The following is a 13,397-nucleotide window of genomic DNA, read 5'->3' as shown; positions in this document are numbered from 1 at the left end:
AAATGAGTCAATATACACTGGTCAGTAGGCTTGAAAAATAAAGTAAAATAGCAAAGAGGTCACTTGTTTAAGGTCATCATTCAGAGTCTTATTGAGCACTTCACTTAGTCTTATCCAGTTCTTCCAAGGTTTTTAAGTAGCTAGCCCTTATAAAATGTTTACGGAAATTAAGCAGCAAACCAGCTTTAAGAATTTGCTTCTCTGGACAGGATTTTATCTCACCTGTAATTGAACATATGATGCAAGTGCAGCAGCAGCTTTCTGACAAGCTCAAGTTCAGCCTGGCTGACAGACCTGTCTTCTGACTAAAACCGATATGCCAGATGCGCAGATGGCAGCGTCTGCTTCCCTCATTTAAAGTGAGCAAATGAACACATTTTTCTATTTTAACAGGTGAGATAGACCCCATAGCAGTCATTTAACTGGTAAGGTAGCTTTGCCATTAAGACAGGTTGCTTCAGATTACAGTAATGTGGCTTTGCTATTTGTTCAGGTAAGATGTGCTTACTATGAATTATTTTTACTGTTTTAAATTGTAGATTCCACAACTTATGCACATTTTCTGTTTAATGCATTTGACACTGATCACAATGGATCTGTAAGTTTTGAGGTAAGTGATGCTGTTACTTCTTTCTCTGTAACTGAATATTTTGCCATGCTTTGTAATTAAGTTCAGTTTGGTGGCTTTTACTATATGTCTTACATTATTAAAAATTAAGTTTATATGACTCAGATTTCAAGTTTTTCCAAAGTATTAACAAAAGTAATATTTATTATGTTATAATTGTATATCCCTAAATGGCAACTCAAACCATACTGCTATGTAATATTTTTATAAATCTGTAACCCCATTTATAAACAAGTTACATAAAATAATCCTTATCATCCTCTCTGCCTCTGCAAGGTGAGAAGGACTCTTAACTACAACTGATGTTATGGGGATGACTCAACCAAAATAGGATTGCTCACATACTGTATTATTTTCCAGGAGAAGGTTCTACAGAAAAATGGCTTTAAAGCAAATGTATTTAAAAGCACAAGAATTTCAAATTCATTCTTCCTCTGTTGAACTGCCTAATCTGTTTTCAAAATTCTGCCCTTCCCTGCTAAGGCTGAGGTCATCAATGCAATATGGTAAAAAGGCAACTCACTGCAATAGTTTAGGTTAAAGCAGGGTGTACAAAGCACTGTGAGGGAGCCATTATTTTGAGGGATAGAATTAAATAGTCTTGGTTCATTTGCAAAAGTGTATGTTTGCTTTGTCACGTTTTCCTTTGTTTTGTTTATAATGGGCAAATGATATCCTTACAACTTGAGACTGGATTGTGATAAATACACCCGCTTTAAATATGTTCAAATGTCCTATATGTGTTTTTATGATTTACTTCAGTGAATGATGATGTGAGGTCTGCCAGAACTTTTTTAAAAACATTTGCATTGCTTTATTATTGATGTAATATAGAAAGAGATGCCTCGCCAAGCAGGTAGGTGCATTGCAATTGGAAATCCATACTTCAGCTGGGACAATAACCAGATCGTTTTGTGGGGGGTTATTTGCATTTATTTAGAAAAACATGAACCCCATCTACCTGTTTCATAGTCAGCTGGAATCAATGGGCTCTGTGTGAAGGTAGAAACAGGAATGGAGGTTTTATTCACATCTTCTCTACATAAGCTATTTGTGAGAGAACCTTTCTGGTTAAATCAGCAAAAGCAGAGGTAACGAGAGAATACATTTTCAGCATCAGTATTTGAGAAATATTTCTGCTGTTAACATTAAGAATAATGAGAATAAAAGAAGCTTTTGTCTCTTTCCTGAACAATTTGTTGACACTTGTATCTCAGATAGAAAGCTTTAAGAAATGCAGTAAGTATGAATCCCTTTCTAAGGGATTTGAATATCTCAAAAGTGCAGGTCTGTGTACAATAAAGGCTTTGGAATAAAATAAACCAGGAAAATAAAATAAGCAGTGGGGTTTTTGTTGTTGACAAAACAGATTTCCAGCTTACGTTTGTTCAATATAGACTCAAAAGAGCGATACAGGCTTTGTTATTATTTGCATTAATTGTGAAACCAGCATAATTCTACTGGCATCGAAACACTCTTGCTTCTGTGTCCTTGTACCATGTTGCAACATCAGACTTACAAACTATATGACAGCCATTCTAAAAGCATCCTTCTTATGTTAGAAACGTTAAAGTTCTTTTCTAATCATGTGAAAGCAGCTGCAAAGTCTGAAAGTAGATATTGTGAAATGTGAAAAATACAACTGTCATTTTTTTCCTGATCCTTTTTATCATAGGTGCAACTGTGCCATAGTCTTTGTATGCCACTCCGCACTCAAGTTTTCTAATTTCTATTAGAAAAAAAACACAAACCCCTACAAAAAATCCCAACCAATCAACCAAACATCACAAAAAGGCAGAAAGAGAGAGTGATTTGAAAATTCTGGGAATAAAAAATCATCCCAATTTACTTTCTACATCAATGTGTAGGAGTAAATACAATTTAATATAACAACTGATGATGGAAAATGCTCTCTTCTGTGTAAAAAGGGTATGAAAAACTGAAATGGTGCTGAAAGAATGTAGGTAAGAATGACATTTTTGGTGCTGCAGTCTTGCTTTTCTAATCAAGCAGTGGTAGCTGGAAGTGTGGGAAAGAAAAAAGGGAGAATTTGTTCCATCTTTTTGCTCTTTTTTCCTCAAATTTTCAGTCATCAACAATGAAGTGTTAGACCTTAGGACAACTTAAACATATGCCTTCATTGGGTGAGACTTCCTGGTGAGATTGTTATGTCCTTAGAGTTTTGTCATCCCTAAATCTCTATATGCTCTGATAAGAGTCAGGCCCTCCAACTGAAGCATTTTATGTAGCATAAGAAAACTCATGAAACTGCTTGAACCTATATCTCCATATCCCATAATTATATCAATTTTGACACCAATTTATTTCCAAAATTAGTTATGCCAACTAGTTTTGCTTTAACATCAGTGACAAACTTTCTGACAACTTAGTGACCCAGCTATTGAAGGGGTCTTTTGGCTTATTAGTGAACTTTTTTAATCAGAGACAGATGTGACAGCAAAGTTTTCACTTGCTGCATGAATTTTATAACTGAACCAAAATGAAGATCTGGTCCTCAAGCCTATTTATAGAGCCAGGAAAATCGAGGCTAATTAACTTCAATACTCAAATGTAAAGCACATTACAACTACATGCAAATATCCAAATCACTTTAGTTTGTTGTAGCTGCAGGTTAAGGGTATTCTGAATGTGATCTTGATGAGGGGAAAGTCACTCAGAAATCCCACTAATTGTCAGTGCCTTAAAGTGCAAAGCTGTGCCCAAATGCAATGGAGATTTTTAAAGGTTTTTGACACTTTTAAACAAAATCAAACTTACATTTGTTTCTCCAAAAGTGAATTCTTAACAAAGAATTTAGCAAAGGATTTTCTGATTCCTTTATTCCTCAACTGTTACCTGAGAATTTTGCATTAATTAATAAATTAACAAGCATGTTAACTCTATTCAATAGGACAGTTCAGATCTTAAACACAACTTTGATATTTCACTACAGTGATAAACAGTCATTGTCTGCAAGGCAGTAACATGAGGATAGAAGTTTAATGAATAGTTAGAATGGTTTGCATTGGAAGGGACCCTAAAGATCATCCAGTTCCACTCCCACTGCCATGTGCAGGGACACCTTCCACTAGACCAGATTGCTCAAAGCCCTGTTCGGCCTGGCCTTGAACACTGCCAGGGGTGGGGCATCTACAGCTTCTCTGGGTAACCTGTTGCAGTGCCTCACCACCCTCACTGTAAAGAATTTTTTCCTAATATTTAATCTAAATCCCCCCTCTGTCAGCTTGAAGTCATTCCCCCTTGTTCTGTCCCTTCATGCCTTTGTAAAAAATCCCTCTCCTGATTAGGTCCTGATTAGGTCCCTTTTAGGCTCTGGAAGCTGCTCTAAGATCATCCCACACCCTTCTCCAGACTGAACAAGCCCAGCTCTCTCAGCCTGTCTCCATAGGAGAGGTGGTCCATCTCTCTTATCTTCTTGCCCCTCCTTTGGACTCAGTCCAGCAGGTCCACATCCTTCTTTTGTTGTGGCCCCAGACCTGAATGTAGTACTCCAAATGGGGTCTCATGAGAGTAGAGGGGCAGGATCACCTCCTTCAACCTGCTGGTCATGATCCTTTTGAGGCAGTCCAGTAGGTGGTTGGCTTTCTGTGCTGCAAGCAAACACTGCCAGCTCATGCTGAGCTCTTTGTCATCCAACATCCCCAAGTCTTACTCTTCATGGCTGCTCTGAATCCATTCTCTGCTCAGCCTGTTTGTGCTTGAGATTGCCCTGACCCAGGTGCAGGACCTTGCACTTGGTCTTATTGAACTTCATGAGGTTTACAAGTGCAGTTCTCTGTGTTCAATGCAAAAAGCCCTGTTCATGTCATGTAGGAAATGAGCTAACTTTTCTCAGGATAATAGTGATCTCATAAGCATTTTAATACCAGGTGTAGGTACAAAGAAATATATTTCCTCTTAACAGCAGCTCCTACTCTTTGTTTTGTGCATGCCAGGGCTCTACCACTTGTGTGACTGACATTCATCAGTTGGTGCCTTTCCAAAACTCCAAGGTCTAAATCCAAAAATGGATTTAGGTGCCTGCCTGCCTACCTACTTCTGGTATTGAACAAAGGATCAGGTGAAATAATTTTAAGCTTTCCGATCAATATATGGACAGCATACTATTAAGCTTGTTAATTCATTTATTAATTAACTAGCTTTCCCCAAAAATTTGATAAAGCAATCAGAAAGTCATTAACAACCTTTCTAAGAGGTTTAATCACTCTTAGAAAAACAACCCAAACAAATACAAATTAATCCCAAATGGCAACCAGAGGCTCTATACAGCTGTAGTGCAGAACAGAAATGTGAGCAGGTTGTGATACTGAGCACAAAGAGCCTCCAGTACAGGTGAGGCTGTCACCCTTCAGTGAGACATCCCCCTTTCTTGCAGAATCAAAGTTAAGCATAGGAGAGTTCGGCATCTAATGGAGGTCTTTACAGGTATTAGCATACTCATCAGGTGCTCAGCTGAGCAGGACTGTCCCTCTCAATAGACAGTGTTGGCATCTTTAAGGCATGTAAGTGTCTAAGAAATACTGTGAATCTTATTTAAAAAATAAATAGGCTCTATAAGTAGAATTCCTCTCTCCAGAATCAGCTAGAATCATTGAATCGTAGGATAGAATCAGAATAGTTAGGGTTGGAAAGGACCTTAAGATCATCTAGTTCCAACCCCCCTGCCGTGGGCAGAGACACCTCACACTAAACCATGCCAGCCAAAGCTCTGCCCAACCCCACCTATGAAGACTGCCAGGAATGTGATGATCACAACTTCCCTGAGCAATCCATTCCAGTGCCTCACCACCCTTACAGTAAAGAACTTCTTCCTTATATCTAATCTAAACTTCCTCTGTTTAAGTTCAAACCTGTTACCCCTTGTACTACCACTACAGTTCCTAATGAAGAGCTGTTTAAACCAGAAATGAAAGCACATCTGGCTATTCTGATACTGTAATGGGGAGTTAGGTTCATGCTGCCTTCTAAACGGTGTGCCTGATTCATGTGTCACTGAGTTGATGGTAACAAGCATATAGACAGACACTCTCTGAGCTTAGCTGCTACCCTTACCACCATTGCTTTACTGCAGCATTCTGCAGTGGATTACTTGCTTAACAGCTAACATAGGTATATTATTCCTGACATATACATTGCCTTCCACCATGCAGAGCATTTTTCCCTTTGAGGATCTAGTCCAAAATACCCTGTGGATTTTGCCTATGTCAATTGAATAGGATTTTCTGCTTCTATATGATTTTATTTCTATATTCTTAATTGCATGAAAGGAAGTACATAGAAAAGTTACCCCAGCTCTTATCATAAATCCTTTCTGTTGTTCCTGAGATGGCTCCTGTTGCCTTTTTTGGCGTGGCGACCTTGTTCAGGAACGGCACGGCGACCAACCCCAGGCTGCTCGGTCCATCAGCTCACGGACACCAATGTGGTGGATGGCAAATGGCGTTTATTGGCGAGTAACACGGTGTTATATAGCCTGGGTTTACAACGTCACGTCTGTCTGCTTACGACCTAGGCTAGGCCCTATTGGCTACTCGGAGGGGGGTCTTATCTTTCCGTACAGCGTGACATCTTCCGATCGCCAGACCCTAACTACCTACATTTCCCCCCTCCCTATGTTTAATTAAATAGGCTAATATAAAAAGTAAAAAAGTAGAAAAGAGTACACATATACATATAAAATGTTACAGTAGAAAGCACTTCAGGTTAGTGGTTAGTGGGTTTGGGTAAGTGGTTAGTGAGGGGTAATTAAGGGGACGGGTTGTAAATTGGGACAAGTTGGGATAAGTGGGGGTAATACTGAGTAGATACATTCTTAAAGTAGTTGGTGGCTTTCTACAAGCATGATGTTAACCTGTTCTAGCCAGCTCTTGACAAATGACACAAGGCGATTCAATATACAGGGTCCGAAGAGCAACACCAGCATGATCATTGCGAGTGGTCCAATCAGGGTAGATATCAGGGTAGTTAGCCATGGTGAATGGTTAAACCAGGATTCAAACCACCCTTGTTGGGCTTCTCTTTCCTTTTTCCTTTTTTCTAGACCTTCTCTAAGTTTGGCCATGGTATCTCTGACAACCCCAGTGTGGTCTGCGTATATGCAGCATTCCTCTCCTAATGCAGCACATACTCCGCCTTGCTGTAAAAACATGAGATCTAACCCTCTACGATTTTGTAAAACCACTTCGGACAAGGATCTCAACGATTTCTCTAAGGCACTTATCGATTGTTCAATTCGAATTAGGTCCTCGTCTACTGCTACTTGGAGGGAATGAAATTTTCGGTTCTGTTTGACTAATGAAGCTATTCCTGTCCCTGCCCCTGCGGCTCCCATGGCTATTAGAGTAGCTATGGTCAAGGCGGTAAATGGTTCTCGTTTCTGCATTCTATGAGAAGGCAATAGGGTTTGATGATCATATATAAATTCCTCAGGATGATATATGATTCTGGGAATGATCATTACTTGTATGCAATATTCATTGCTGGCACTGAACACTTTGAGAGATATGCACGGGGTAACTCCCGATTTCGAACATATCCATTTGGTGTTATGGGCAGGAATCAGCCAGTCAGCTGGTGGTCTCTTTTTCGGTGAGGTCTCATTTTTACATAAGTGCCTTTTTTCATGGGGTACCTTGCCGATACATTTACCTTGTCCCGACACATATTGCATCGTTATTCCCGGGTTGTTCTCTTTCCCAGTGTTCCATAGACATTGTTTAGGATTGGGCCCATTCGCTAATGTTGGCTCAAAGGGCATTCCTGTTGCTTCGTAAAAAGGGGGGCTTATGTCATAGCAAAACCAGCAATGTGTTGTTAGATTTGTATTTGTGAAATTTAGTATCTGATATGTTGAGTTCAAAAGATTCCACAGGGGGGGCATTTTGACTTCTAAAGTACTTGGAGTCTCAGTGTTTTGGGGAACCACATTCGCGGCATTATCTGCAATGTCATGTATTAAAGGCCTAGACGTTGGTGGATTAATGATCGGGTTAGGCCCGATGGCTTGAGATGGATGTGGCTGGAGTCTAATGATTTGTATTAGCACTCCTGAATCGGTGAAACCATTGTGGATAAATACTGACCATATTTTCCCTATACTCCAGGCCGTATTTTCTGATTGTTGAATTTCCAAATTTAAGTGGCTGCAAGTACCTTTTCGAATTACTATTCCATCAGACCCATATGTTGGGTGGGTGCACTTGTCTGGTACATATTTTACCCGCAAAAATTCATCCTCTTTTTGTGGTTTCCATCTATTACTTGTTACAATGGTCTCACAGCCCCAGTATCCACAAAACAAGTATTTTGGGTAGTTGCGGCAATAACCTTTGCCCGGGTTTCCATTGGGACACCAATATGTTCCCCATGGAAAGGGGGCTTTCTGGCAAGAACCAATGGCAGAAAAGATATCGCAAAGTTTGATTGTGAAAGTTGGGGCACCTACGGTTGTGTTGTCCTTTATCACTTGATCACCTACCGGGTCCTGTAGGATCTACCTGAATGGCCGATGGTGATGGTAATTCAATTCTACTTGCCTTATAGTGACAAACACCAAAATCAAAATCAGACAAAGGCATCGCAGCCCCCTCCCTTGGGGGCTATTTCGCTGCTGCTCGGGTTCCGCTGGTGCAGAGCTTCTGGGTGCGGCTGGGACGCTCGGTGGATCGTCGTTCTCATTTGGCAGCGGGGCGTATGAGTTACGAGGACGTCCGATGATGTGATCCTGTGAACAGAAACTCACAGTTTTCATTAGTTTTATTCTGGAGGTCTGGTTTAATGGATTTAAGAGGGCACCACCTAACTCTGCCATCTTTTCTAACGGCGGCATACCCTCGCCCTGTAAGGACTAGCCTCCACCCTTGTTCCCATTCTCCCAGTTCATTTCTGATTGTAACTGGTGGGCCTTCTTCTAGCACTCGAGTGGCCCAATGTGTTTGAGTGGGGCTATTTACCTCACCCCCTCTAGGGAACTGATTAAGTGCTAAAAGAGCGGTCGCCAGCAGGCGCGCTTGGTCTGCCGGGGGAATGGCGTTGGTGAACCCTTCTGTTTTTGCCAGCACCTCTAATTTAGATTTCAGAGTCTGATTTGCTCATTCAACTATAGCCTGTCGGGTGCTATTGTACGGGATCCCGTGTGTTAGGGTGATACCCCATTTTGAAGCAAACACCTGAACCGATTTAGAGGCAAAATTCGGACCATTATCCGTTTTGATTTGCTTAGGGATACCAAGCCACGCCATGGCCATCAGCCAATGTTGGATGGTCGCTTTGGAGTCAGTTTTGAGGTGTTGCGTGGCTACGATTACTCTGCTATATGTATCTACGGTTACTGCTAACCATGCTCGAGGTTTCAGCAACTGACTGAGCGTGGTTAGCAGTAACCGTAGATACATATAGTGGAGTAATCGTAGCCACGGACCAAGGAGTCTAGCACATGCGCGAGTCAGGGGCCATCCCAAAAGCCCGCGGCGCAATGAAGGTGAGGGCCGGCGCGCGCCGGCTGAGGTGGGATCCTGGGGCGTGGCGAGCGAGAAGCCCCGGGCGCACCACCGGCCCGTCTCGCCCGCGCCGCCCGGCTGGGGAGGTGGAGCGTGAGCGTCCGTGCTAGGATCCAAAAGATGGTGAACTATGCCTGGGCAGGGCGAAGCCAAAGGAAACTCTGGTGGAGGTCCGTAGCGGTCCTGACGTGCAAATTGGTCGTCTGACCCGGGTCTAGGGGCGAAAGACTAATCGAACCATCTAGTAACTGGTTCCCTCCGAAGTTTCCCTCAGGAGGCTCCTGTACAACACTCAGATGAAGTCAACTATATATGATTCTCAAGCATTGTTGGTGCAACATGAAAGGAGATACCTATTCTTGCGATGTTTAGAGCACTCACCTGGAATGCTTTTGAGTTGTCTCACCTTTTATAAGGACAGTCAGCATCATGCAAAACAGCATAAGGTCAAGGGGGTTTATGCAAGGTTTTTAAAACCTATGATAGAAGGGCAGCTTTGCAAATGGGGATACAAATGTTGTTAGGAAGCCAGCTAACTTAACAAATGGTGCAGTGATGCAAAAGAAAGGAAAAAGAGAAATAATAAGGGAAAGAAAAATATACATGGTTCAAGTAGAATAAGTGCAATAATATTGCTGCTACAAAATTAAAAATTAATTCAGAGTTCTGAACTATAATACTCTAAGGAAATAAAGTTACTGGAGACCTTTGGTAAGGACTTCAGGAAGAGCCACATCAAGAAAGTGAAACAGTACAGAAAAGATTCAAAGACATAGTACTGAGTTAAAAAGGTTAATTGCTAATGCTGTATGTGATCAAATCTGTTCTGAATTTTTTGAACATTTTAATACTTAGCAGTACAATGTTAAAGAGCTTTTGGAGATTTAACCCTGTGACCCTCAATTAGCCATTGAGATGTAGACAAGTTGAGTGAAATTCTGTCAAGATTCATGTATCCATTTACCCCAAAGGGCACACATACCAATGACAGGCTGAGCAAACCCAGAGCACACCATTTGAATTAAGAAGCCTGAAGCTGTCAAAGAGCTGTCTGTCCCTACTAGACCACCAGAGGCCATGATATCTGTGTATGCATCACGTTATTGGGTATACTTGACTGTGTAGTACATCAGACCTTTGTAATTGGTGTTTAACCTCAGTGCAGTCTTTTCCATTGTTACTGTTTTAAGGAAATGCATAAACTTTGCTGGTGCCAGTAAGAATTTTTTCGGCTTTTATTGTCTCTGTTTTAATGGTACTCTAAGACATTTTGTATGTCTTAACCAGTGACGTAGAAGTGCACACTTAATATAAACTCTTTCCATATTCTGCTCAATCTATTATGGGAAGAGTTTCACAGATTTATGGGTTTACAAGCTTATCAAATGGAAAAGGGGGAGAAGATAGGAAAAAAAACACTGTTTAAAAAAAGTTAATATGCTAAGAAATACAGAAGACAGGTGATGGCACATCCCAGTTGATATTTTCCCCCATCTGGAAGATGCTTACTAAATGTAGATAAGGTTTGTATTGTCTAAAGAGTATTAATTGTGAAACAAAAATCTATAACCTATATATAATGTCAAAAGTCTTCTGATTTATTTCTGTGGAATAGCTCTACAATAATAGAGCTTTGGTGGGTCACAAAAGCTTTAAGGTTATACACATCATAAATTCTACTCCCTATAATACCTGCAATAAAAGGTTTAAGCATTGAGGTGTACTGTAGCATACATGAAATTTCAGATGTTGGCTGAAACAGATTCATCTAAGAGGTCTGGGACCACATATTACACTTCCAACAAGGTATAGATTTAACAAGAATTTAATGTTCCTTAGCAAGTAGTTCTCCCCAAATTGGTCTCCTGTGCTTATTCTAACTGCCATTTGAGCTATATTTTGGGCCATTAAACCATGGGAATTGCTTTTCCCTGGTATTGAGGAACTGCTTATGTGAGGCATTTTAGAGGATAAATCCACTAACAGAAAATTATGGCGTATTTTATAGAAAATTAATTTAGTTATTAATTATGAGTGTGGCAAACTGCTCAGATTATTAATTGTTTGAAAAAACAGCAATCCTTGAGACTTACTGTGAAGCAAGAAAAATAGAAACAACCTATTTTTCCAGACACCTGTGCTTCTGAGAAATGTACTGTTATGGATTTCTGGGTGTTTTTGAAAAACTGCTCAATCCCAAACTGACCAAGACCACTTGTCTATTTAGGATTTTGTTATGGGTCTCTCAATTTTACTCCGAGGGACAGTACAAGAGAAACTGAAGTGGGCTTTCAATTTGTATGATATAAATAAGGATGGATATATAACTAAAGAGGTAAGGCCTACTTTTTACACTAATCACTGAAAATAGAGGTTGCATATGTAAGTCTTGCTTTCAAAGAGGAATGGCTTCACTGTCAGATTAAACAGATTAACAAATAAACATATTATGAAACTAGACATGCTAAAAATAAAGCAATTTTCTCCTTTTGAAAGCATATATAAAAATTGAAAAGGGGAAATCTTCACAGAAAATGTAAAAGGTCGTGGTACAGAAATGTTTGGCTTTAACTTATGCCTATGTACTTGCACATAGAGTCACTAGAGTAAATTAGTCTGGTAGGCCATTTGGACAGAAAAAGTATGTGGGGCATAACTGTTACTCATTTTATGAATCTATGTCTAAAAACTTTTATTTGAAACAAAATTTATATCAAAAGATTTCTACATATTTTATTCTGGAAGGATTCAAACATGTACTTAAATTACAGTGGGACCAAGTAAGTGCTTTCATAATGTCATGGCTTAAGACACACAAAAATAGAACTTTTTTCAAAGTGGGTCTTTATGTAAATATTATACTTATCATTTTACACTTTTAGAAAAATCATAATTATTACAAAAGGGTGATCTGTAGAATAAGTTCTCAGCATGCTGGCAGAAGACTTGTTTCTGTAATTATTCTAGTTTTCACAAGCCATTCTATTAACAAAATTCAAAGCTTTTGATATGAAAGGAAGACTCTGCTTATGTGCAAGTGTATGTATGGGTGTTGTAAGAAGCTGATGTTCTTTGACCATTCACTTGGTGTTACAGAACTTGTTCTGTTTAGTTTTCTTAACAAGACCTCAGGAGGTTCTTCCCACAATCCATTTAAAATCAAAATTATACATCTGCATGCATTTAAGAAGTATGTCTATGAAAACTGAACAAACATGCTAGAATTTCCAGGAACATAGTAACAAACTAGCTCCTCCTTGAAGCTGTTCAGATATAAAATAACAGGCACAATCTCAAATTTTATTCTAAAATGTAAATCCTAAAATAATTTGTGTATTCTGTGTTAAAGCAGTATCTACAGTGCACCTTATGTTACACAGACATATTGTTTTTTCTTCAGGAAATGCTTGATATCATGAAAGCAATATATGATATGATGGGAAAATGCACCTATCCTGTTCTGAAGGAGGATGCACCTAGACAACACGTAGAAACGTTTTTCCAGGTGGGTTGCGTAACACAGAGCCAAAAAAACAGCTCTGTTAGCAGGTATTGTATATCCTACCAATTTTATAATCCTTATACTTCTCTGTGGTTCTGTCCCATGTTTCCCAGATCTACACATCACACCTTGCTTTTTCAACAGTAAGCTCCTTAACGCTTATTCTACAATGTCACTTACCATAACTTTACAGCATTTTGGCCTGGATATTCCTTAGGCTGACATATAGCTAAAATTGATAATAAAAATTATTTGTTTTACACAGGATTTCAGGAGGATAAACATACATTCTTATTCTTTCTCAACAGAAAATGGATAAAAACAAAGATGGAGTAGTTACCATAGATGAATTCATCGAGAGCTGCCAGAAAGTAAGTACCCAGTGATAAGTACTGAACTTTTATCTGTTAATGCTGTCAGATGTATCATAGCGCTACACAGATTTCTGGAGTGACAGTGATGGTAATCCTAATAACCAGAGGCAGTATTTTCCCAAGGTATAGTATGTATATACACCATTACAGAAAAACACTAAACAATCTAAATAAATTAGTGTCCCAAATCTCTAGAAGAAATGCTATATGCAAACTGTCATTACTTACGGGAAAACTGTCTGCATCCCTGGTCTCTTTAACAGTGCTTTGCTTGTATTTGATGGCAGAAGGTTTCTTCACATTCAGATAAATATTTATTTCTATCTTCTGCCCATGCTGGGGAACACATCCCTCTTACAACTGGCATACAGGCA

The 13,397-nt window shown here is 39.6% G+C and overlaps 2 protein-coding genes across 11 annotated transcripts in view; one reads left to right on the top strand and one right to left on the bottom strand.

Annotated features, from left to right (window-relative positions):
* PACRGL (parkin coregulated like) overlaps nucleotides 1–13,397 on the bottom strand; it is a 64,592-nt gene that overhangs the window by 32,812 nt on the left and 18,383 nt on the right. The gene's annotated exons all lie outside the window — the stretch shown is intronic.
* KCNIP4 (potassium voltage-gated channel interacting protein 4) overlaps nucleotides 1–13,397 on the top strand; it is a 432,794-nt gene that overhangs the window by 415,059 nt on the left and 4,338 nt on the right. For all 10 annotated transcript variants that reach the window (XM_061379853.1, XM_061379846.1, XM_061379848.1 and 7 more), the window contains 4 exons: nucleotides 540–610; nucleotides 11,375–11,482; nucleotides 12,548–12,652; nucleotides 12,958–13,020. In XM_061379853.1, the coding sequence (XP_061235837.1) occupies nucleotides 540–610; nucleotides 11,375–11,482; nucleotides 12,548–12,652; nucleotides 12,958–13,020 (347 nt within the window). The remainder of the gene's footprint in view (nucleotides 1–539; nucleotides 611–11,374; nucleotides 11,483–12,547; nucleotides 12,653–12,957; nucleotides 13,021–13,397) is intronic.

Source organism: Neopsephotus bourkii, unplaced genomic scaffold (assembly GCF_033783945.1).
Source record: "Neopsephotus bourkii isolate Nb327-2 ecotype Australia unplaced genomic scaffold, CSIRO-AGI_Nbou_v1 NB_1780, whole genome shotgun sequence".
NCBI classification, from domain to species: Eukaryota; Metazoa; Chordata; class Aves; order Psittaciformes; family Psittacidae; genus Neopsephotus; species Neopsephotus bourkii.
The sequence above is the reverse complement of the archived record's forward strand: the minus strand, read 5'-3'. Positions and strand labels throughout refer to the sequence as shown.